Genomic DNA, 26,897 nt, shown 5'->3' on the forward strand with positions numbered 1-26,897 from the left:
TATTGATCCATCTGCAACTGGTCAAATGAGGAAGTGAACACCATATGGGCAGTTGTGGTCATGCTGAGAAGGACTTTCATGTAGATTATCCAGTGGGAGTTAGAAATATGAGCCTGGAACTTGATATGTAATCTACTGACTTAGAAGTGGCTGATGAATGCCTTGGGCTGGGAGGTAGGGGAGAATCTCCTGAGGGAGCACTATGAGAAGTAAGAGTGGATCGTAGATGGAATTTCTGCTGATCTAATAGTTAAAAGACTTGTTGAGAACTGCTGAGTCAATGGCATCTGAAAAAGAGACTCAAGTCAAACATTCAGAGATACAGGATGATATTTATTCTTTAAAAAATGTACACAAAATCTTAAGGATACCTCACATTACAACAGCTGTATATTTACCTTTTCTTATACTACATGCCTCACATAATAAAACCCAATCTAGAGATGTTTTTGAGATACATTTTTTCAACAAGGATCAACAACACTTTCACTAAAAAAATGAAACAAGTTTATTATAGCATCGCTACTATATATAGCTGTGTTTTCACATCAAGTTGGTTTAGTTCTTTGAAGAAAGTCTTTAACAACTAAAATTGTACAGATCACAGAGTAAGAGGACCTAGTCTAACAAATTCAGTAAAAGATATTTCAGGATAACCATACTATACTTTAGACTATACTAAAACTGTCTTTTGAAAATTATTTATAAGTTTATCATAGTACAAACACTCTAAAATTTTAAAATAAATCTATGGATATTATACAAAAATATTCTAAAGTATAAATATAAACACTGAATAAAACATTCACCATGTTCAGTGGAAACTATCATTCAAAATATATTCTAGGTGGTAAACTTAAAGTGATAACCACCAAACAGCGTTTCCTTAATTATTCATCACTTAAAATAGTAGTAATCACAAAGTTTAGAGTTTCATTATAAAATTTTCAGTTTCACAAATGCAAGATACACAATTTCTTGTATACATAGACACCTTTTCTCTTTAGCTCACAGAAAAAGGCATTAAAGTAACACAAACTTCTTAGTCAAAATTTGACATGTCACATAAAGCATAAAAATTGCAAAATTTTCAAGAACTTGTATCCTTAGCTGATTCCCTTTAAGAGGGAAAGAGTTAAATATTGTACATAAGAAAAGACAAAAACCACACTGCTACAGTATACCTAAATCAGTCTAAAAACAATGTTCCTGTATACTTTAGAAAAATGTTAAGTATTAAATCTTCTTTAAAAGCCATCATTTTATGAATAAGTATGACAAAACAAAATATTTGCATTTAATCAATTTTAGTATGAAATATGTTTGGAATAGTATAAGAAGCATCTTGCCAAGAGCATTATTTTGCTGTATAAAAAAGTAAGCATATCTCATTAATAATTTCTCCTAAATGCTACAAATGACTACTTTAAAACAATGTTGATATTATTTACAGTTATGTTTTTACCTTGAGGTACAAATTTTGCATTAGGCTAGATTTTTTTTTTTTTTTTTTTTTAGTAGGCTCCATACCCAATGTGGGGCTTGAACTCACAACCCTGAGATCAAGAGTTGCATGCTTTACTGACTGAGCCAGCCAAGCACCCCTAGGCTGGATATTTTTAAAAGCAAAAAGGTAGACTTGTGACTTATTAACATGCCAATTTTAAGTTAAAATACCATTAAAATATACATATCCTAGTTACTAACTACATTCTTACAGAGAAAATGCACATGAAATTTATTACCCTACAAATAACTTGGACTTTAGTCCCAGCTTTGGTTCTTTTCCATTCTATTAAGTAAAGTTTTAAACATGGCATTTCGTGGATAATTCACTGTAGATACTAGGACTGCAATTAAACAACTGAAAAAGTACTAATGACTTCTACTTTAGAACAGAGTAAATACTGACACTGGGAAAATCTGAGAAGGCTCATTTTCCTTAACACGTTAGTGCAAATTAGCAAACTTTTAGAAGAATTTACTCATGGAAAGTGGGAAGCATAATCTCATCTTCATTCATTCCTTGTTCATATCGAACTGAAGAGAAGACTGCCCAGTGCAAACGGTTCCTTTGGAAGAGGAACCAAATCAGTGCACTGATGAGAGCTAAGACACTTAGCACAGCAAATGTGATAGTTATTCCTCGGTAATCAGAGCCTAGAATAGGGAAAGGTTTGACATTGGAGGAGAGAATATAAAAGCGATCATTATTGATCTAATACATTAGGCTGTGTGTCACATTGTAAACTCTGTACGAATTAGACACAATAAGTACTTGATTGTTTCATAGCATTAACACAGAATTCAAAGTCATCATCAAACACTCAAGTATTTTCTTTACAGATTTAACCGTTTTCCTTTTCATTCAAATCCTATTCATTGTTTTAGCAATTTTCTTTTAAAGAACTTAGAGCATTATCATTATTCTCACTTTCCCTCCTCATCATCCTTTCTGAGAACATTAGTCCCAGTATATTACCTTACTTTGATAGCAAATTGCTGTAAGTTGTAAATTTTTGTGTTTGACTCACCCAGTGCCAAATAAAGTGTTATTTGCTTTAAAGCAAATTTACGACTTTAGGATGACTTCATTTAGCTACTAGATATTCAATTTCAAATGCTCTTCCAGGCCCCTTCTCTACATGCTGCACAGATGGACTCATTCTGTCCCCTTGTTTTAAACATCATCTCTAAGCTGACCTCCCTTCTCTTTCATATGTCCAACTGCATGCTAGACATTCCATATGAATATCTCATCTCCATATGGACAGTTCAAAATGCCAAATCAGAACTCTCGGCTTACATCACCCTAACCCTGCTCCTGGGCTCCCCCCCATAATCTTCCAGTTGTTTTCCATTTCACTCAGCATAGAACCTGAACTCTTCAGCCTGGCTTCCAGAGCCCTAGGTGGCTGGTACATGCCTACCTTTCAGCTCTTCCTTGAGCACTCGTCAAGCTTGTTCTGCTTGAGGCTTTTTGCTCCATCTGGTACCTCTCCCTGGCGTGCCTTTTCCCCTGATCTTTGTTTGGCTGGCCTTTCAAATCTCAGCTTCAGTGTCTCCTACTCTTAGACATCTTCCCTGATAACCTAATCTAGTGTAGCCATCCCCATACCCAGCACACAAAACCCAGCATACAGTAGACACTCCAAATATTTGCTGAATCAATGCATGAATATATAGATACCAATCACTTAGTATTGGCTATTTATCTTCAATATTTATTCACCAAAAGGACGCTTTTATGCTAAATCTTTAAAGATGTTGCCATGAAAAACTTAGAGCTCCTTTCTCTAGAAATGAAATTAAGGTAAGATTTTTTCTGGTTATTCTACGCATCAATTCAGGATGAAACCTAAGTTTAAATTATGACTTTCTACAGATGTTCCTTCCAGGAAATGTTAAGTAATTAAATCCAGTTTTGTACTGTTGCTAAGCTAATCATGAGTTTTATGGGAATGAGGAGAAAGGAAGCAAGCTAACTACAGAATTAGACCTTTGACCTTTTACATATCTGACCAACAGAATCAAATATATCTTAAGAACATATTCAAAGAAATGAGCTCCCTAATATTCTGGCAGCTTCTATTTTTCTTAGGAAATAATTACACAAAGTTTAGGCTGTTTGTGGTTTCACCTGGGAGTCTTAGACATCTTGGTATTTATTATCTCTTACAATACATTTTTCTGAGGGAAAGCATCTGTGTAGCTTAAGCAATTTTTTTGGTTTTCCTTTAAGGACTAAATAAGGACTTCAGGAGGCAAGTGCAAAACATTGCACATAATTGAGTTGTACATTTACTTCCTGACCTGTTCTGCAAAAATATTCCTTAAGGGCAGGTTCCATACTTACCCAGAGGAGCTTTGCAGACAACCCTTCCATAGCCATGTGAACATTCAACTTTTATCCAAGTTTCATTTGAAGCTAACAAAATGCTACATTTTCCATCACCACTCTTAATTTTATTTGCCCATTTGACAAATGTCACTTTTGATCCATCCAACCAATTCCAAGACTGATCTAAAGAAAGAAATTAAGTTTATTGTCTCTAAATTTCTAAGGTAGAAAGGCATGTGGCTCGTATAACTCATTTACATAGAACTATGCTATGCCACTGTTGAAAATGAAACTTATTAAAAATGAAAATATTTAAAAAAAATCAGTCCTTCAGTTGCACTTGTCACATTTCAAGTGCTCCATAGCCATATATGGCTAGTGACTACTCTGTTACACAGCACAGATATAGAACATTTCCATCTTTGCGGAAAGTTCTATTAGCACTGATATAAAATGTGGTGTTTTGATTAAAAAGTAGAATGCTTGCACATTCATTGTGGAAGGGATAGATTTCTAAAGACCTGCATCTCCATCAGCAACCTCACCTCCTACTAAAAAACTCGTATCATTAAAGATGTGCTGGGGAAGAAGGGTCTAGAGGGTCCAGGAGGGTCTCCCCACCAGGACTCCATTTTTATTTTCCAGCTGAGGTAGCACCACCTTGTGGTGATAGTGTAAACACAATTTAGAACTCATTTAGATGGCCAACTTTGAATCCATTCATTTTGACAAGTGCTTAATATTTTGGAATTCACATGTATTTCAATTATTTAGAATTCAACTTTGCATAAAATGTGAAACACACTTCCTATTCTTCTATTGAATTTGTACTCTTCATTCTTTATCCATTTCAAATTCACTAAAATCTTTTTTACCCATTACTGCTTGGATTAATCCATTATTCCTTGAGAAATTCTTCCACAAATCTTTTTTAATTCTGTGCAATTTTACTAAGCTGGTTTGAAAGACAAAATCATCATTAAGGATTAATTATTCTCTTGGGGTGCCTGGGTGGCTCAGTAGGTTAAGCGTCCAACTTCGGCTGGGGTCATGATCTCACAGTTCCTGTTAGTGAGTTCGAGCCCACCTCTGGCTCTATGCTGACAGCTAAGAGCCTGGAGCCTGCTTCAGATTCTGTGTCTCCCTCTCTCTCTGTCCCTCCCCTGCTTGTGCTCTGTCTCTCTGTCTCTCTTGTCTCTCAACAAGTAAATAAACTTAAAAAAAAATTACAGAGGCAGTGTGAGTAGGGAAGGGACAGAAAGAGGGAGAGAGAGAATACTAAGCAGGTTCTGCACTGTCAGTGCAGAGCCTAATGCGATACCGTGAGATCATGATCTGAGCCAAAACCGAGAGTCAGATGCTTAACTGACTGAGCCACCCAGGCGCCCCAATATTAAAATTTTTTTAAAAGAATTAATTATTCTCTATGGTAAAAATATTTCAAGATGGAAGAGAACAATAAGAAGAGAACTTTCTGAATAACAGAGTTATAAGCTATAAAAATATGACTGATAGACACTAGAACTCTAAGGAAAGTAAGTCATGGGTTCTTTGTGGGACATGGGGGGCACAAATATCGTTGTAGGAGAAAAAATATGCTATTGATCCAAGTACCTTAAGCATCTAGAACATCCCAGTTGATTTAATCTGACTTTCTATTTCATTAGTATTTTCCATCGGTACTAATAAGTCACTTGAATATTCATTAGGATTTTATAAATGTCCAAAACAGCCAGCAGACCTAGCTTATTCATCAATAAGAAGCATTTGAATTAACCACCACTTGACATTCTTTAGCAAGGCTGACTTGGTATTTAGGACAAATTGGAACTCTCTTTGCACACTGTCCACACAAATATGTCACTTACCAGTAGAATGTTGAGATAATCCGAGCCAAACTCTCATGGTAATGTTATTATTTTCCCTCATCAGTCTGCTCACAAATTTATTCTCATCTTCATCCTCTATGGTAACAATAGTTGCAGAATGATCTGTTGACGGAAAACAAATCCTAAACTAATGAGCTTTATGCAAACTAGGGAAATGGCTTATTTTCAAACAGCCATTTGAGAAAAAAAATCAATCTTGATAAAGATCATTGAGAAATTCAAGCTTTACATAGAGAATACTTTTTAAATCTGATATTTGTGCCATATTTTTAAAAGAATAGCATTAATAGATCCCAAAAAAAGTTAGACATATTTCTAGATTGAACCTTTATTTAGAGAAATGTTATATTTCTTTAAAATGTTTACCTGATAATCTTATTTGACCTTGGAACTGCCTACCAATGAGACCTTTGTATATGAACAGCTAGTTAGAAGAAGTGGGGTATGTGATTGTAAAAAGACATATCAGCATACTCTCCATATAATAGCTCAGCTTTAAATTCGCTTCTATTAAAATGAAAATAAAAGCAAACAGGTTTGGGATATTGAGGAGCATTAGCATTTCCTTTAATATTACTTTATACATAAATGAACTTGGTTATGCCCATTATATGTTCCCAAATATAGTATGGAATTGAATACTCTTGAAGTTTGATAAATTGCCCTAAACCCACAGAGAAAATAGTATTATCACCATCATCAAGCAAGGGATAAAAATAAAATAATAACTAGACTTGGAAATAAATCCTAAGTAGAATCAAATACTCTCCAACAGTGACAAGGCTATCTACACTTGAACTAAAGCATTTCTTTCGTGGTGGTGATACTGGGAGAATCGCAAAGGCAAGTCTTTACTCCTTTATAGAAGACCACAGTGTGCACATGCTTGTTTAATATTACAAAATCCTGTAGGGAAGATATCACTATTTTACAGATGAGGAAATTGAGCCTCAAGGAGATTAATCATTCAGGTTTTTACAGCTAGCCAGTTATAAATTTAGAGAGACAATCTCAATATTTTCTAATAATAAGAATAATTTGCTCACTATTTGCAGGGCACGGTGCTACATTTGCATATATTATCTCATTTCATTCATTCTTACAACAACGCAACCTTTGAAATAAGTACTATTTTCATTCTCACTGTTCAGGTGAGAAAAGAGAAGCAATTATGTAACTTCTATAGTATCACTCAGCTAGTAAGTATGGGAGTAGGATTTAAAACTTAGACCTGTCTGCCTCCAAGGCTTAAGTACTTAACTCCCACACTACAATGACAGTAACCCTTCCTATTTTCTCCTGTAGGAGCAAGAGGCGTCTCACTTTCCGAACACATACATAGTTCACAATAGTTCCCATCGTGTGTGTGTGTGTGTGTGTGTGTGTGTGTGTGTGTGTGTGTGTATACACATACACCACACAGGAGTTCCCACACAAAAGTTTCCATCATGTAGTCAAGCAGTAACAAGGAGATTTTTAAATCAGGCAAATGACTCCACAACAGTTAGCAAAATAAATGAGAGATATGCCACCAGTCTGGCTAAACTGCTACCCAAGGATGCAGGTCTTTGAAATACTCTCGGTGGTCTCCCCAGAAGTCATTTCACAGTTTGACTATAGAGTAAATTTATTATGGGAGAGATCCAATTATTGCTGTTCTTTCTAAAATAGTTAAATTTGAAGACAAAAAGTCCTGTTCCTTATGATGTTCAGAGGATATGGGCCATTTCTATTGCAGGATGGATGAACAACCCATGCTTCCTCAATTTTGTTACCCTGGTCAGTGATAAGCTTACTTATTTATAACTAAATAGTGGGAAAATCTGTAATTTGTATTTAGTACTTAACCAACTTCAAAAAAAAATTGACTTTGGGGCGCCTGGGTGGCTCAGTCGGTTGAGCGTCCGACTTCAGCTCAGGTCACGATCTCACAGACTGTGAGTTCGAGCCCCGCGTCAGGCTCTGGGCTGATGGCTCAGAGCCTGGAGCCTGCTTCCAGTTCAGTGTCTCCCTCTCTCTCTGCCCCTCCCCCGTTCATGCTCTGTCTCTCTCTGTCTCAAAAATAAATGTTAAAAAAATTAAAAAAAAAAATTTGACTTTAATCCCTTCATCTAAGCATATCTAACTATATTTAAAACCATTTCATTTGTCCTTATTTTCACATAATAATTCACATAGCAATTTTTTATTCTACTTCTTCCCACTTACTTTTATTTTCCATGTACTTATTCTTACATTGGTCACTTTTAATGGCTATTCCAATGTTCCACTTAACTCATACATCATAAAATACTTATCTATTTCCCCACCACTGGGCAATTCGGTTATAAAATGCCATTATAGATATTGAGTGTTCTAAAAATATTTTCAAAAATATAATCATTACATCCTTGGGAAAAATTCCAATGATTAAATTATTGAGTCCAAGAAAATCAACAGACTTTAACTCACCAAGTTTTGAACAAAACAGTTCAGCTTCCAAGAAACTGTGCAATGCCTGGTTGGACGCGTAACAGTGGTCCCTGTACTGGATCCACTGTGATCCGTTCCCTTTCACTGCTGGACATCTTGATGAGTATGTATGAGAAGACACCTCTTTAGCTATAAAAATGTTAGACATGACTGTAAACATGCACAGACAAAATGATTGGCTTTAAAAATCTCACTAAACCCTGTTTGAAACTGTGGTGCCTGTGAGTAAGAAAGCATTCAACTCAATACACACACCAGAGAAAGCTACAGCTCATACTCTAACAGTATACATTGTTTTAAGTGTTTATTTATTTTTGAGAGAGAGCACAAGCAGAATAGGGGCAGAGAGCCCAAAGCAGGCTCCATGTTGACAGCAGCTAGCCTGATGCGGGGCTCAAACTCATGAACCTTGGGATCATGACCTGAGCTGAAGTCGGACACTCAACAGACTGAGCCATCCAGGCACCCCTAAGAATACACATTCTAATTAGCTTTTTTGGAATACCATTTTTAACTTAGAAAATAGAAGAAACTATTTAGCTTTCTAAGATGTAATTAGCTTAATGTAAAAACAATTGGAGAGACAGAATAAGAAAAGAAGCAAAGACAGGCTGGCTGAGTAGGCCTGTAACTACTTTGAAACAATTAAAACTCTTTCCTTGAATTCTTTTTATCTTGGTAATATATAACTAGTTTTACCTTGCCATGTAAAGAACTACTTTTAAAAATCACATCTACAAGTGAAAATTTGGTAATTTGTTTACACAGTGCAGTGTATCTGCACAGCAAAATCTGTCTCAAACAAAAAGTCTAAGTATGGCTTCTGTACCCATTAAATAATAACTCCCCATTCCTGTCTGCCCCCAGAAACCACCATTGCACTTTCTGAATCCATGAATTTGACAACTCCAGGTACCTCATACAATTGAAGTCATATGGCATTTGTCCTTTTGTGTCTGACTTATTTCACTTGGAATCATATCCTCAAGATTCATCCATGCATGTTGTATTATGTGTTAGAATTTCCTGCTTTTTAAATGCTGATTAATATTCCACAGAATGTATATACCACATTTTGCTTATGCATTCATCTGTCAATGGACAATTTGGGCTGCTTCCACCTTTTGGCCATTGTGAATAATGACGCTTGTGAACAGGGTTGTACAAATATCTGTTCCAGTCCCTGTTTTCATTTCTCTTGAGTATATACCCAGAAGTGGAACTGCTGGATCCTATGGTAATTTTATTTAAAAATTTTGAGAAATCTCCATACCATTTTCCACAGTGGCTACACACAATGTTTTATTCCCACAAGCAGTGTACTAGGGCTCCAATTTCTCCACATCCTTGCCAACACTTGTTATTTTCCTTTTTTGTTTTTTGAAGATTCAGTTTTTAATGTTTGCTCTTGTATTAGTTTCCCAGGGCTGCCATAATAAATTACCACAAACTTGGTGGTTTAAAACAACAGAAATTTCTTCTCTCACAGTTCTGGAGTCTAGTCTAAAAGTGAGTGTCAGCAGGGTTGGTACTTTCTGGAGGCTCTGAGGGAGAGTCAGAACTCCCAGCTTCTGGTGGTTGCTGGCAATCCTTAGCTTGTAGCTGCATCACTGCAATTTCTGCTTCCATCATCAAATGGCCTTCTCGGTCTGTCTGCTTCTCTCCTCTTATAAGGGCACCAGTCATTGGATTTAGGGCCCATCCTTATCAAGCATTACCTCATCTTAACTAATTACATCTGCAAAGGCTATTTCTTTTTTTTTTTTTTAATTTTTTTAACGTTTATTTATTTTTGAGAGAGAAAGAGACACAGCGTGAGCCAGGCAGAGAGAGAGGGAGACACAGAATCTGAAGCAGGCTCCAAGCTCTGAGCTGTCAGCACAGAGCCTGACGCGGGGCTCAAACTCATAGACTGTGAGATCATGACCTGAGCTGAAGTTGGACGCTCAACCGACTGAGCCACCCAGGTGCCCCTTGAATCGATTTTTTAATTTATTTTTTTAATAAATTTTTTTAGTGTTTATTTATTCTTGAGAGAGACGAGTGTGAGCAGGGGAGGAGCAGAGAGAGAGAGAGAGAGAGAGGGAGAGGAAAGCACAGAATCTGAAGCAGGCTCCAGGCTCCGAGCTGTCAGCACAGAACCTGACACGGGGCTCAAACTCACGAACTGTGTGAGATCATGACATGATCCAAAGTTGACACTTAACCGACTGAACCACCCAGGTGCCCCATGCAAAGGCTATTTCTAAATAAGGTTGCATTCTAAGACTCTGGGTGGATGTGAATATGGGGGGGGCGGGACACTATTCAACCCAGTATGGCATTGAATTTGTTTGTTCATGTCATTCAACTTGAACCTATAAAGTCTGTTTAGCTAACACAGATGTCCTTTCCATTTTCTCATGTATCCTCATTGTTTTTCTAAAACATTACATTCATTTTCTGTACCTAACACCTGGGATGTCAGGTTTTGATCATCCATTTATTTCTCATTCTTGATATCATTCTCCCTTTCTTGTATTCACTTGCTTCCCTAGATGAGGTTTTCACATTTTCTTCTGCCTGAATCTGTTTAATTCCAAATGTTGGATCTTCTCTAGAATATTCTTTGGAACAGAAGCATGGCAAGCGCTGAGAGCCAGAGGCTTCAGAGACCACCACCGCCACCATCTCTTGGCTTGTCCAGCAGGCCCTGCAGCTCCGGGGTGGGCGGGGGGGCATCTTAGCTCTTCTGTTCTTCATTAAGGCTCCGCCTGTCAGGATGAGCCCAACCCTGGTGGAAGGGGCTCTTTCCTTAGATTTTAAGAATCATGTAAGTTTGGAAAATGCTGAGTTACACAAAGTTAAACTGCTGTCTTTACTACAGAAACTATCAGAGCCGTCAATATGATAAATCAGACCTGAAGTATTTCCCAAATTTATGTGCTTTTGAACCCTTTTTTACCGTTTTTATTTATTTATATTTATTTTTGAGAGAGAGACAGCATAAGCAGAGGAAGAACAGAGAGAGAGGGAGTCACAGAATTCAAAGCAGGCTCCAGGCTCTGAGCTGTCAGCACAGAACCCGACACGGGGTTTTGAACTCATGAACTGTGAGATCATGACCTGAGCCGAAGTCAGATGCTTAACTGACTGAGCTGCCCAAGCACCCCAAATTCTTTTTTAAAAGCAGTGTCAGCCTTTGAGGAACATTGCTAAGTGAAACCAAAATTCACAAATTCTAGAGTAGTATGTACCTGGTGATAGAGGAACTGAAAGTCTTTGGGTACATACCCTAAATGGGTATATCATGTTCATCTCTCTTCACAAAGTATCAAATTTATTTTTGTAGGATGTGTGAATAAACATTATTTAAAACCTACAAAAAATTCCTTTGAGTATTTAGTCATGTGCACAAGACAAAATGTCATATTTTAATTAATATAGTTATTCAAAATCAAGTCTTACATTTTGTAGGTTTATAACAAATAGCACCATCCCTAACAGACTTGCATTTTTCATGTGTCCAAATTCCTTTTGGATCCAAGACAACACAATTTCCAGCAGATTTTTTATCTTTCCATGGGATGTAGTCAAATGTACTGCCATCAGACCATTCAAAACTTGATTCACTTCCCTGTTTTAAGAATAATAGAGATAAAAAAGCTTAGCACATTTTTAGCATAAGAATTGCTTTTAATTAAAAAAAAATAATACAGAAAACCTGAATCCAGACAAAAGAATGTTCAAAAAGAACAGTAAGAAGAATGTATATACTTTAAGAAATATTGGAATGGATTGTTAATTATTTGCTTACAATTGTTATAGGTCTGGACCTATTTGTAAAATCAGGGATTTACTTTTGATGCATTGATTTGAGACATTTACTCTGGTGCAATTTAAGTAGGACTTTAAATTTATAGACAGTTACTATACTCTGTCCCTAGATTTATTTATTTATTTTTTTTAAGGATGAGTTTATATAATACTTGAAATTAAATGATGTGCAAATGGCTTCCATTTGTCACAATTACAGATTTATATTAGCAACCTTCATATTACTCTGAATATTGTTTTTTATGTTTTATAGTTCTGTGGTTTGTGTCTCTGGCTACATGTTTTATATTACAGAAGCCATCAAGCAGCAGGGGTTTGGAAGAGGAAAATACTTCCCAAGAAACTCATATGGGAAGATTACTTTTGATTTTTCCTTTATTCTATAAACCTAATTTGTCATGCTTTTTAAAATTTTCTCCACTTTGTTCTAAAGATTATTTAAATTAGGTTTTCAATTCTAATCTCTATAGTAGCCTATTTCTTGGGGGGGGGGCAGGAACTGGACATTATTATAGGTACATGAATATACTAATTAATAGGATTCAAATAGTGGCACAAAAGATGTATTTACTACCAAAACATTATCTCAAATAGTGCTCATTTGTAGGGTGAAAGTGAGAAGAAAATACACATATTAGTTAGTCCTAATATTAAGAATTTTATTTGACATCTTATATAAATTTTTGTGTTAATCCCACTATAATCCTATATTAAGGAAAATATTATCACCCCAGTTTTACCAATGAAGAAATTAACTTCCAAAGATTAAATGACCTGCTCATGATCACCAAACATAAATGGAAGACCTACCACTAATACCAGAACTCGGGTTTTTCTGATTCGGTGCTATTCTTTTTTCCCAGCTTTGCAATTAGTCTGCCCCATCTAGGTAACAGAGAGGTGTTGTTGAGATATTAATCTACTGGGCCCTTAGGATGGCCTGGCAGTGTCTAGGGCGGCTGCAGTCCAGGCCATTTGCTCTACTACATTCTACAAATACAATTTTCTATTTAGTTTCTGTTGTAAAAAGATAAGAAAGCACTATGCTATGCAAATTGAGTCCCAGGACTTACTCTGATGTTATACTCTGAATTAATATCTTATGCTCAAATTTCCAACCTTCTAACACATTTGGAAAATTTCTGGAAAACAAGACAAGACTTACATCGTGACTTGAGAGCCCAACCCATAGTGGAAATCCATCACGTTTTACGATATCTTCCAGAAAGAGCTGGCCATTTTGGTCATGAACACTTGCCAAATAACCTCCACTTTGAGAACACATGTTCAATGCTTCATACCATGTTACCTTTTTTTGAATAACATTATAAATACCATCTTCATATGGAATAAACAGTGGCAGAGTAGCGTTATATTCTTCCTTGTAGTCAACTATAATATTTAAATTAAGAGTATTAGTGATTAAATTTAAATTATTTAAAATACATATTTTGGGTAAGACTGGACATGCAACCATTTCTAAAGTTAAATAAAACTGGATTTTTCTTATTAACAAGGGAGGTAAAATGCATACTTTATTTTTCGTATTGCCACAACACATATAATAGGTTCTTAAATAGTATAGTTGCCTGGTGGATTAAAAAAAGATATAAACATTGTTTTTCATTTAAGGAACTTACATATTAATTGCAGACATTAAACAACAATACTTGAAATTCAGGCAAAACAATTATCTACTCTAATATGTGTGATTGAGTAGAGAAGGAGAGACTCATCTGAGTTAAGAGAGTCAGAAAGCCTGCTTATCAAATTAGGTTTCCAGAGTTTAGGTGAGGTGAATTAGGACCAAAAAGAAATAAAGTAATCAGAAAGCTAAAAGCAAATGAAGAATAACATAACAGTAACAAAATGACAATAGTAACAACAATAACAAAAGCACAGTGATAAGGGTACTTGAAAGAGGCACAGGAGCCAAGTGAAAGAGCTCCCAATGGCCCAAACTAGAACAATTTTAATAAAATATTAAATAATGTAGGGGGCGCCTGGGTGGCTCAGTCGGTTGAGCACCGACTTCGGCTCAGGTCACGATCTCACGGTTCGTGAGTTCGAGCCCCGCGTCGGGCTCTGGGCTGATGGCTCAGAGCCTAGAGTCTGCTTCTGATTCTGTGTCTCCCTCTCTCTCTGCCCCTCCCCCGTTCATGCTCTGTCTCTCTCTGTCCCAAAAATAAATAAACGTTAAAAAAAAAATTAAAAAAAAAATTAAATAATGTAGTATATTGTATTATAACCCAAAGTATAAAATATATACCATGAACTGATACTGATATAAATAACTGAATAAATTTTAAAATGGGAGAGAACAGAAAAATCTCTTGCGTGGTAGAATTCCAAATAATTTACATACATACACCCTTCTCAGGAAGGTGGAGAATAACTCTTCAGCCTGTAAATATGTACTAAATATACTGACTTCCTTAAAAAGAGTACAGCATGGAAATGGGGAAAAGAATAACTTTGCAGTGGAGAAAGCTGACAAACACCTAGAGCCAGGTGATCAAGGTTAAAATCAACAGTGGGAAGTCGTGTTGATAGCATATACCCTTCATATGATGTGATGAAAATGACACTTTAATTCTGTGGTTTTTCCTAAACCTCAAGTCCACAACTCCAGTTTAATCATGAGAAAAACATCAGCCAACCTGAAGGGAGACACATTCCACAAAAAACGTGACCAAAAAAATACATGACCAAAAAAGTGCTCCTCAAAACCGTCAAGGTCATTAAAAGCAAGAAAAGTCTAAGAAGCTTTTACAGCCAAGAGAAACCTAAGGAGACGAGATGACTATATTAGCATGGTATCCTGTATAGAATCCTGACTAGAAAAGGGATATTAAGTAAAAATGTTAAAAATCTAAATAACGTATAGACTTTAGTGAATAAGTAATCCATCATATTGGGTTTCTTAGTGGTGACAATTGTACCATACCAACACAAGGTGTCAACAATAGGGGAAACTGGTTATGATATATATGGGAACTCTCTGTACTGTCTCTGTAACTTTTTTTATAAACATAAAATCATTCTAAAATAAAAAGTTTGTTAAAGAAGTAAAACAAAGGTGGAAGACTTCTTGTCAATAAAAAACCATAAGTAAAGGTGCAAATGAGGATAAGCATACACTATACATGGGACAATTAAGACATCAGCCTCACAGAAAAAGAGCCTTATTGAGCCAAGAATGGGGGGAAAAAATCAAGGTTGGAAGAAAGCCTAGAATTTTAGGATAGACAGTGTTTCTAGAAAGTCTTAAAAGCTTACATGGACCCAAAGTAATTGGTAGTAGGGAATCCCTGGAGATTGTTAATGGAAATGGTGTTCCAGAAAGTTATTCTGTGGTACTATGAAGGGAAAAGGTCAGCCTGGATGTTAGCAGAGGTCTTAAAACAGTTTTTAAGCTGTGAAAAATTTTAAACTGATATGCATTTTAAAATAGATTTATTTAAGGAATTAGGCAAATTTAAGAGAAATTTATTTTCAGCCTAGAATGTCAAAACTCTACCCAAACACACTTTCTTATTTATAAAAATCTTCTCCATTCTTCAAGACCCAACCAAGTTTTACTTTCTTCTCAAAGCATTTTGTTGTCATTATTTGTTTTCATTGATCCCTTTTGACTTTCCAACAAATTTAAGTCAGTACCAAATCACCTAAAAGTAACCTACATGAAACAATGATAAAGAATTTCATGCTGTCTCCCCAACTACATTTTACTCCTTGAGATCAAGACCATGACACCAGGAACTGTATCTTTTCCTTCCTGTGTAACTTCCACAGTACCTCTCACAGGACTGAAAATAGAGGAGGCACTCAAAAAATATAGTTGCATGATTCCCACTTGCGGAGCTAATTAGCCTTATGGAGTGAAAATTCTACATTAGCATACTTACCCATTTCAATTTTACAAGCAAGAATGCTGTTCTGGTTATAGTAAAATATTTCTTCAATAGCATTGAAGGTTTGAATATCCCAGAAGCCATCAGTACTCAAGCCAGCAAAAAAATTGCCATTTTTTATATCTGGTCTTCCTCCTCTCCAATTTGTGTATGACAGCATGGTCTTATCAGACCACAGAAGAGAATTATCTAGAGAAGAAACAGTTTTTCTACAATTAGAGATTAAATCACGATTTGAGTTAGAGTTATGAGGTTAATATTTCAAACTCAACTAATTTTCTTTCTTCTTTACCTGCTTTCTAAAAAGTTATATAATTATGTATATCTCTTTATACATAAAGAGATAAATATTTAAATATTTTCTGACTATAACAGTAAATTATGCTTATTTTTAATTTGGAAATTACAAATTAGAAACATAAAAATTAAAATTTACTTATAATTTCACCATCCTGCAATAACTTTATGCTTACTATTTTTAACCAAATATTCATTTTTACTGTATATATGTTTAATTGCAATGAAAATTAGTATAATTATTTCATTTAAAAAATTTATATATTATAAAACTAGTGACAGAAATCTCTTCTCCGGACCTAAGCCATACACAATTGTGCACATTTATGTCAATCTAATATATATTTGACCTTTTCCTTTCATCATATACAAAATGAACTCAAAATAGATCATAGACCTAAAGGTAAGAGCTAAAACTATAAAACTCTTAGAATAAAACATTGGCGTGTGTCTTTATGACCATAGGGCAGGCAAAGTCTTCTAGATATGCACAAGTGATAAAAAATAGATAAATTTGATTTCATTAAAATTAAAAAGTTTTGTGCTACAGATTATACTATCTAGAAAGTGATGGGGGGTAGGCACCTGGCTGACTCAGTTGGTAGAACTTACAACTCTTGATCTTGGGATTGTGAGTTCGAGCCCCACATTGAGAGTAGAGATTACTTCAAAGAAGTAAAGTGATGGGAGAAAATATTTACAAATCATTTATTTGACAAGGAACTTATATCCAGAATATATAAAGAATGTTTATTGATCAACAATAAAAAAGACAAATAATTAAAAAATGGATAAAGGTTCTGGGGCACCTGAGTGGCTCAGTTGGTTAAGTATCTGTCTCTGGATTTCGGCTCAGGTCATGATCTCTGAAGATTCGGGAGATTGAGCCCCAAGTCTAGCTCTGTGCTGACAGTATGGAGACTGATTTGGATTCTCTCTCTCTCTTTCTCTCTCCCCCACTCTGTCCCTCCCCTGCTCACACTCTCTTTCTCTCTCTCTCTCTAAATAAATAAACTTAAGAAAATACAGTATTAAAACAAATAAACAATGGATAAATGATCTGAATAATGTATTCTCCAAAGATGATATACAAATAGCCAATAAACACATGAAATTATGTTTAATATTATTAGTTATCAGGGAAATGAAATAAAAACCTCAATTAGATGCCACTTCATAACTACTAGGGTGGCTACAATAAAAAAGAGAGATAAAAAGAAGCGTTGGCATACGTATGGAAAAAATGGGAAGGTATGGAAAATGGTATAGCAGCTTAGAAGAACAGTTTGTCAGTTCTTCAAAGGATTAAAAAAAGACCCAGAAATTCCTCTTCTAGGTACATACCCAAGATAAATGAAAATATACATCTACAGAGAAACTTGTACATGAATGCTTATAGTGACATTATTCATAACCAAAAAAGTGAAAAGAACCTAGATGCCCATCAATTGATGAATGGATAAATATGGTATATCTGTACAATAGAATATTATTCAGCCATAAAAAGGACTGATATACTGATACACACTAAAGTACTGCATGCATAAATGCTAAGTAGAACAAGCTAGTCACAAAAAGAATCACGTATTGTATGATCTCATTTATATGAAATGTGTAGAATAGGCAATCTCTAAAGACAGAAAATAGATGAGTAGTTGCTGGGAATTGGGAGAGGGGTAGGGAATGAGGAAGGAGTTCTAATGGGTACGATGTTTCTTTTTGCGGTAGTGATACCTGCACAACTCTGTGACTGTCTTAAAGGCCATTAAATTGTACATCTTAAATGGCTGAATTGTATGATATGGGAATATATCTTATTAACGCTTTTGGAAAAACAAGTTGCTAGGCTTATTAAAATCATAAATTGGCATAAAGAGTGAAGTAATTATAAAGTACGCATACCCGTTGTTGTCCTGGTTGTTTGTAGCTTTCCTGATTACCATCTTCTGAGGAGAGATACCTAAATATCTGCCTGCAGCAAAGATACACTAGAAATACTGTACATATGATTGGTTCTTGCTTGCTGCTTTCTATCACCTCCTGTCTCCCAGTCACCCTTTCCTTCTTCCCAAATGTTAAAGTTACAATTTTCTGGACAATATGATGGGCAGTGATATATTTCTAAAGTTGTTATACAAAAGGGTCACTTTTTCACTTGGCTTGAAGTATCTTTTAGTTGATAAGTGGCTTCTTTTAGTAATTTCTATTCATGGCCCTATTTTCGAAAAGTCTGAACTTTTTAAAAAACAAAATCCTTTGTATAGGTGGTATATATAATTAAATATTATTTAAGATTAAAGTAATTTAACAAATCTATGGGTGTGAATCAAGCCAGTAAGAATTAAATTTAAACTAAATTTGCTGTTTGCTTGAAACATCTTTCTATATGTCACTCATATTTCTACATATTTTAGTCAGAAATCCTGTTACTCATACAATTTATAAAAGAAGTTAAGATTATTAAAAGGAAGTTTACAGATCTGAAAATGCTTTTTGGAAGAAAGAATACATTTTCAGGTGTTTCTGATAATATAACTAATAAGGTATATCAAAAGGTAAAATTGAACTCTGTATCCTGGGTACGGTCTCCACTGGTTCCTATGGCATCAGTTTCCTCAGTCATTTTCATGTACAGCTGGGAACTTTCCACCTAGTTTCTCTCCATTTTTTCCCCCTTCCTTAATTTTGAGGGTATTCAAGTGTCATTGGAGAAAAGATTTGGGCACGGAAGTCCTACTATGATGAATTCATCTTCAACTGGCAAGCTAAGTCTTACCTATTGCTTGATAGCTTGATTTTTGTTAATTCATCTGTAAGCCATAAATATTTAAGAAAAACTTTAGCAACTCTAAGAAAGAGTCAGGTTAGATAGCAAGGTGAAGACTATTTTTAAAATGGTTATATTTGAGGGGCGCCTGGGTGGCTCAGTCGGTTAAGCAGCCAACTTTGGCTCGGGTCATGATCTCGCAGTCCGTGAGTTCGAGCCCCGCGTCGGGCTCTGTGCTGACAGCTCAGAGCTTGGAGCCTGTTTCAGATTCTGTGTCTCTCTCTCTCTGAACCCCCCCCCCCCCCGTTCATGCTCTGTCTCTCTCTGTCTCAAAAATAAATAAACGTTAAAAAAAAGGTCATATTTGAGTAATTTAGCTTCTGCCTATGGCTATCACTGTCCCTTGTCTCCTAGTAAGCCCCACCCCCTTATTGGGTAAATGTATGCTTTTGATATATTATGTCCCAGAGTGACATTTTTCCTAATTCCAAACTTCTATGATTTTCAGGACATCTGTAAGTAAGTATTTTTCAAAACTGGCACAGTTCAAAACTGCTTTTTTAAAGCAAAACTGCTTTAAAAAATTTCATAGCAATTATACCTTGGACTTGTGGTATTCAGTCCCAATTTCAAATATTCTATCCCACTGTCAGACTGTTTCTCATTTTTCTAACGTATACTCTAAACCAATGCTGTAAACCAAAAGGTGCAACATTAATAGAAGTATAATTCCATTCTCACTCATCCCATATTCTTAGGAGAGATATAAAGTCAATATCGAAGGTTTCTGTGACAGTGTGGTCATTTTTAGTTAGTCTTAAATTGCTAGAAGGAATAGTGAAGAAAGGAAATTATTTTCTACCATGTGACTCTAAGCTTGGTGGTAAAGGCATTTTAATGGCAGATTAGAGATACAAAAACTGTCTGGTATTTATGTAAGTTCTGCTAAGTGCATAATTATAATTTTGTATATCGATAAACACATATGTTGAAGAACTATACATCTGTAGCTTGATAAGTAATTTATTAATTTATTAAAAAAATTTTTTTTAACATTTATTTATTATTGAGAGACAGAGAGTGACAGAGCATGAGCATGGGAGGGGCAGAGAGAGGATGAGACACAGAATCTGAAGCAGGCTCCAAGCTCTGAGCTGTCAGCACAGAGCCCGATGCGGGACTCAAACCCACGAACCACGAGATCATGACCTGAGCCAAAGTCGGACGCTTAACCGACTGAGCCACCCAGGAGCTCCATTGATAATTAATTTATAATGAAGTATGAATATAAAGAAAACCAGTAGATTTATAACTTACTTTCATAAGTTATACCTAATGTGACCCATAAAGCCATATTATTCAAGTGCAGAAGTTGCTCAAGAACAAAGTTATTCTCTTTTTCATCTCGAATACTCAGAACATGTGATTTTGGATCTGTTAAAAAAAATAGTCAATAATTTTAATAATTACTTATCTAGAACACTTTGATAGATTTAGAAAATTTTATTTCCTAGTTTAATAAACTCTAAAACAATATTGAAAAATAAGACAGATGTGTAAATTAAAACTATCTCATTGTATGAAAATGAATAGATTAATAAGTTTTCAAACATTTTGATGTTAAATTTTGACATTCTGATGTCAAACATTTTGATGTCTTATAGCCTAGTATAAAATTATAGCTGAGTAGAGAATTTAAAACATTGATTTGCTTCACTTTTCCTCCATTTAAATCTTGTTTCGAATTGGTACAAATTTACACTGGTAAAGATACACTGTCAAAAACTATAATAAATATAACCTCTTGGATGGTCTATATGCTAGATCTTTTTCTTTAGAGATCACTCTGATATTTGGATTATAAAAGTTTAATATTTCCCAGAGGGTGTCCCTCAGGAAATTAGCAGGAATTTCTCAGAAAAAGACTAGATGGATAAAAATGTCACAAACATTAATTAAACAAAGTTAAACTACTTCATTTGTGCCTGTACTTCTTAAAGTACATGCTAATATATATTTGATAATGTCTAACAGGAAACAATGGCATGTAGTGTTTCTCAACCTTGCTCTTTTTCAAAGGATTCTTTTTTGTAGACTATCTCTCAAGACTAGTTTCTACATTTTTGGGAATAATGGTTTGATATTTTCCATAAGAACTTCCCACAGTTCCCAGGTCCACTGCTGAGAAGTCATAAAGCCTCAGTGGATCTCACCGACAATATCTGGAGAGTCCTGAGAGCCACAAGTGTGAAATATGCATTTCTTTTATGCAGAGCTCTTCTTTGCTTTCATTTACTCACCTGAGCTTTCAACTATGCAAATTTGCCTATTTTCACTTCGCCTGTAGCCTCGCTTGGTTGAACATCCAGTTCTCTGCTTGCTAGTGTCATTTCTGTGTCTTTTAAAGTAGAACTCATTTTGTTCATACATGTAAAGACAGACTGGTTCTCTAATGGATAGGTAAAGGAGTAGCCCCTATATTCTCCATTTTAACTAAACACAAATTTTAATTTTTTGTTGATAATGTAGAAATTAGGAGATGAGTATTTTTGAAATCTAGTCGCTAGTGCTAATTAAAAATATTTATAACACACTCAGGTGAGACTTGTTTTTTTAATGAACAAATGTAATGATTACTCATAAGTTGCTCAAGAACAAAGTCATTCTCTTTTTCATCTCAAATACTCAGAACATGTGATTTTGGATCTATTAAATAAAAAATAGCCAATAATTTTAATAATCACTTATTTAGAACACTTAAGATACTTACTCAGATTCTGGCATTTAGAATGAACTTCATCTGGTGTTACTGCATGATATTTAGTCTTTCCTACCATGAAATTGTAGCAAGAGTTCTGAAATGGTATCCACGGAGTTGACAGAATGGGAGAGGGACACTGAACACTGTCAACCGGTTTGATCTCTTTTTCAGTCTCATCTGAAAAAAATGACAATGGTAAGAATTCTAATCTTAGATGTAAATGTTAAATCCTGTTCAGAGTAATTAGGCTTGATGTGTAGGGAATATTCAGGAAGCCAATAAATAATAGCTTAATGATGCCTGTTCTGTTTATACTCAAATATAATGTGACCTCTTAACTGGGTTTCTGTAGGAAGGAGTTTATTTAACATAATTTCTTTCCCCTGCTGTGGAGTGAGTGGGAGAATATAAAACAGTAGGTCCTATTAGGTTAAATGTTGTTTCTGTATTCTTGTATCACCAAACCTCAAATACAAGGGGCAACCTCAGAGACTACACAAGGATATTAATAATAGGCACCTAACTATAACTTTGGGAACTCATCTTTAAGTTTCTGGTTACTGGTATTTCTCTAATTTTAATTTTTTTACTGTTTATTTATTTTTGAGAGAGGGAAAGAGCACAAGCGATGGAGGGGCAGAGAGAGAGAGAGACAGAGAGAGAGAGAGACAGAGAGAGAGAGAGAGAGAGAATCCCAAGCAGGCTCTGTGCCGTCAGCAGAGAGCGCAATGCAGGGCTTGAACTCACAAACTGTGAGATCATGACCTAAGCTGAAGTTGGACACTTAACCAACTGAGCCACCCAGGTGCTCCTTTTCTCTAATTTTAAAGATAAATTTTAATTTTTATTTATTTATTAAAGGTACATTTTAATGAAATATGTGATGCTCTAAGTTGTTGCTTTAATGAAAGCAAACAGAAATAGTTGAAAATGTGATTATGGCTTTTATTATGAAAAAGATATATACTCCAGGAGATGCAAATATAGATATACTCTACTCAAAGTCAACAAACAGATTTAATATGCAGTAGAGACCATCCAGCATGTCTCCCAGGTTGCAACAACTCCCTTTGGGAAGTAGTCTTTTCTTTCTACTGCAAACACACACATGTGGGCCTCTGGCAGCTGTAAAACTACTTTACTCTGACTGAGCTAGAGATTGCACACCTTACTCTAGCGAGGTACATCAGATTCTAAGAATTTGGAAAGTATAATTTAGGGATAGTCAATCCATCTCCAGTTATGGCTATCATTGAAAGCTACAGAGCTGCCATGTTTTACCATGCACAGAGAGAAGCATAAAGTATATAAAAAGAAGAGTGCGGGTCTACAGAGAGAAACAGAAAGGACAGGTGGGAGACAGTATCTCTGGGTTCCAGATTCCATTCAGTTTGTGATTCCCATTCTTCATGAGGCTCAGCGATATCTTCATTTTTGAGGATCTAAGTGTCCCTTTTGGCTTAAGCTGGCTTGAGCTGGTTACTGTTACCGGCAAACAAATGAATCTTAACAGTGACTCTTAAAAAGAAAGATTAGTTGTTGATCATAAGAATTACAAAAAAATAATTCTCACAAATATGAGTTTTCTATAGAACATAAACACAAAATACATACAAAATGAGACCAACGGGAGTTAAAACTCAAAGGTCAAGTACCATTGTCAGCTGACAAAAATAAAGATATAACATGTCTAAAATAACAAATCAATGACAAAGTATTTAATATATAATAATTCTACTTGAATTTTCACAACAAATTTTGTTGTAGAAAAAGAACGTGATTATAATTTCAAAACCAGATTTTACAAAACCACCCCCCATAAATTAAAATATTTAAAATTAGCATACTTCCTGGATAGTAGCAAATAGCACCTGGTTGCTGATGCTCACAGTCAGATGTCTTCCAGAAACCATCAGTGTCTAACATCACACAGTCTTCAAGTTGATTATTATTTTCAACCCAGCGGCTAAATTGAAGATGTTTCCCATCTGACCAACCATAGTTGAGTTCATCCTGTAAGCAGCCGAAATACAGTTCAAGTGGCAATACTTCATGATATCTCCTTTGTATTATTTCAACCCTCATGCTCAATCTAATAACTTTTAATTTTATCTTATATTTAGCACATAGTTACACAGCACTTACCACGTGCCAGGCACTGTTCTAAGTGCTTTGCAAAGATTAACTTATTTAATCTTCCTAACAACCATATGAGATAGGAACTTTTATATTTCTTTCACAGATGAGGAAACTGAAGGCATGTAGTGTGCCCAAAGTCACATAGAATGTTTACTGCAGTGCTGGGATTCCAATCCAGGCCATCAGGTGCTAGAGTCCATGGCCCGAGTCATTATGCTAGGCTGCCTCACACATAGTTGGAACTATTGGTTGTTGCAAGTCAGAAAAACAATTATGTGGTAGTGTAAAGAACATGGGCTCTGGAGCTACGCATATCTAGTTTTGAATTCTGGCTCAGTCCCATATTAGTTTTTGATTTTGAGTTTACCTTGCCAAGTTTCCATCCCCTCATCTATTAAACCGATATGACACTTAACCTCTCAGGGCTGGAATTCATGGGGTAACGTATAAAACATGTAACTCAATGGCCAGCTGGTGCACAGGAAGAGCTACATAAATCTTGGCTCTCTCCCTCTAACCCTGACTCAGGCCTTTTGGCTCTCACACTGCTATTTTTACACTTGTCTTTGTAGAAAAGCTTCCTCATTCACTAAACTCTACTGTGCACTAAAAGTCTATGAACATCTATCTTTACATCCTGACAAGGGCCTGACCACCCACCTATCTTGAGGGAGGCTTTACAGAATAGGTACAAAAGTCCAGGGTACAGACCTGTTTGGGCTTCCCCATGGTGCTGTCAGAGCACCAGCCCTTATACATTGACCCAATGAACTAAGCTGTCCTGAGGTCCAAGGCAATTCTGCATCCCTGGTTTATTTGGAATACTGGGCAAAGGCCACACACAGTATTCTTAGTGAACCATAAATAACAAACATGTTCAGGCTTCAATACCACCAACTGTTTCATTCTGAAAACTGTTCTCCACCAGAGTTCCAGTTGTAACCTTGTGGCCTAAGCCTCTGACCTCAAATGTGCCCTTTGGCCATGGGATGTTGCTTGCACTTGGTTATTACCCTGGATTTCTTCACCTTTGTTGCACTCACAGCAGGTCTTTGGAACTTCTATTCCTCATAGATAAATCACCGCACCTTCTATCTCTCTGCTGATTGTGATCTCTCTTTATTACGACTGTAAGCGTCTCTTTACTAAATTCTTGACCTTAATTGATCTTAATTAAAACCTGCCTTTCCCAAGGGAATAAGTTCCTTTCAACACCCACAAGGGAAGGCTGTTTATTTTTCCATTCTCAGATACCGCAGGGCTATGAGAATGGGATAGCAGGTTATTTTTTATCTCCTTCAGTCATTTCCTTTGAGGTTTATGCAAGCTCCCAGATTCCTTGCTCTCTCTGACATTCACTGAGGACTTGCCTCCTTATTCCCCCCTGATATTCACTGGGGAGATACCCCATGTCTTGCTCTGTCCTCTTGGTCCAGCCATCGACTTACAGATATTAATGTTCATGTGGGTAATTCATCCAGCTCCCAAGCCTTCTTGACTTCCTCTCTTTCTATGTATTTCCACTTCTGTGTACTTGAGTGACCCACTGCCACCACCACAGTCTGAACTTTATATAAACCAGAACTGCCGTGAGCCTTAGTTCAGGCCAACATCATTTCCTGCATGAATTTCTGTAAGAAATCTCCTAACTGCTCGCTTCCTTACCCACCCTCTGCCAGTATAATTGCCAGTATAATTCTTCTTAAGTAAAAATCCGATATTGTCACTACCAGGTTTAAAATCTTTCAATACCCTTCCATTGCTTTCAGTGTAAAATGTATCCTGTCCATGCTCCAAAGATTTAAGGCAGCTTATGCAAATACATAGTAAACAGCTACATAGAATATGTTAAAGAGTGAAAGAAAAAAGAGAAACATAGGTACAGACTGAAAATAGGGTAAGAAATAAGGCCAAAATCCTTAAGTGGTGAATAAAAAGTTACAAAATGGTATGATTCTAATTATCTTAAAAATATACATGTGCGGGCACCTAGGTGAGTCAGTTGGTTAAGCGTCAGACTTCGCTCAGGTCATGATCTCACGGTTTGTGGGTTCGAGCCCCGCATCGGGCTCTGTGCTGACAGCTCGGAGCCTGGAGCCTGTTTCAGATTCTGTGTCTCCCTCTCTCTCTGCCCCTCCCTCACTCGCACTCTGTCTCCCTCTGTCTCAAAAATAAATAAACATTAAAAAAAAATACATGTGTACATAGAAAAAACTTGAGGGATATATATCAGATTACTAAATCATATTTATCACTAGTTACTGGGATTATAGGTGATCTTAATTTTCTTTTAAAAATATTTACTATAAATTTACAAATTTTCCACAGGGATGGTATTGCTTTTGTTTCAAAAGGTTAAAGGTGATTGAAACTAGGAAATGTAATAACTTATTACTACCCTCACAAGAGACACAATGATGGGTTTCACATAAACCCAAACACTGAAGAGGAAATAAATAAAAGCAATGTTATGAAAGAATTGATATAGTAAGTCTTAAAAACTAGTTCAAGCTGACGATCTGGCTCTGAGAGTCTCAGAGAAAACATTCAAGCAATTTCTAAATGCTAGTTTTAACTGAGCTTCTAGTACATGCTAGAATGTACTAGATTCATTTGGTAATGAATCCAAAATTTGTCAAAGGTAATGTTTACTTCTGAGTCTATTTTAAGTTTTTTCACCCATTCTCCAGTTCAACTCTGGGTGTGTGCTAGGACTAAATCACTTTCAATCACATTTTTTTCCATGCAGTCCTAAAACCATCTTGGTATATACCACATTGGTATATTGAGGGTTTCCCCAAGGTATATATAACTTAGGTTTACTTCACGATGTAAGGTACTCTTCTGTCCTACTCTGCCAATTGCCTTCTCTCTGAGAGTGAAGAATACTGGTTTAGGGCTTCACCAGTCATGCACTGTGCAGATGCAGGGGGCAGAGTTCACATCACAATCTTTGTAAATGGCACTCCCTATGCAGAGCATAATATATGCAGCCTCACAT

The 26,897-nt window shown here is 35.9% G+C and overlaps 1 protein-coding gene across 4 annotated transcripts in view; it reads right to left on the reverse strand.

Moving 5' to 3' along the window:
* Positions 1 to 26,897, reverse strand: part of LOC102951351 (lymphocyte antigen 75) — a 133,669-nt gene that overhangs the window by 32,995 nt on the left and 73,777 nt on the right. For 3 of the 4 annotated variants that reach the window (XM_042994542.1, XM_042994540.1, XM_042994541.1), the window contains 10 exons: positions 23,605 to 23,770; positions 21,767 to 21,934; positions 20,314 to 20,430; positions 15,927 to 16,121; positions 13,184 to 13,410; positions 11,650 to 11,818; positions 8,182 to 8,331; positions 5,710 to 5,832; positions 3,857 to 4,024; positions 1,558 to 2,160 (listed from right to left, as the gene is read on the reverse strand). In XM_042994542.1, coding sequence (XP_042850476.1) covers positions 1,982 to 2,160; positions 3,857 to 4,024; positions 5,710 to 5,832; positions 8,182 to 8,331; positions 11,650 to 11,818; positions 13,184 to 13,410; positions 15,927 to 16,121; positions 20,314 to 20,430; positions 21,767 to 21,934; positions 23,605 to 23,770 — 1,662 coding nt within the window. In that variant the 3' untranslated portion in view covers positions 1,558 to 1,981. Of the gene's footprint in view, positions 1 to 1,557; positions 2,161 to 3,856; positions 4,025 to 5,709; positions 5,833 to 8,181; positions 8,332 to 11,649; positions 11,819 to 13,183; positions 13,411 to 15,926; positions 16,122 to 20,313; positions 20,431 to 21,766; positions 21,935 to 23,604; positions 23,771 to 26,897 lie in introns of those variants that run through there. The other variant, XM_042994543.1, reaches the window with a different exon arrangement.

The sequence above is a fragment of the Panthera tigris genome, chromosome C1 (genome assembly GCF_018350195.1).
Source record: "Panthera tigris isolate Pti1 chromosome C1, P.tigris_Pti1_mat1.1, whole genome shotgun sequence".
NCBI classification, from domain to species: domain Eukaryota; kingdom Metazoa; phylum Chordata; class Mammalia; order Carnivora; family Felidae; genus Panthera; species Panthera tigris.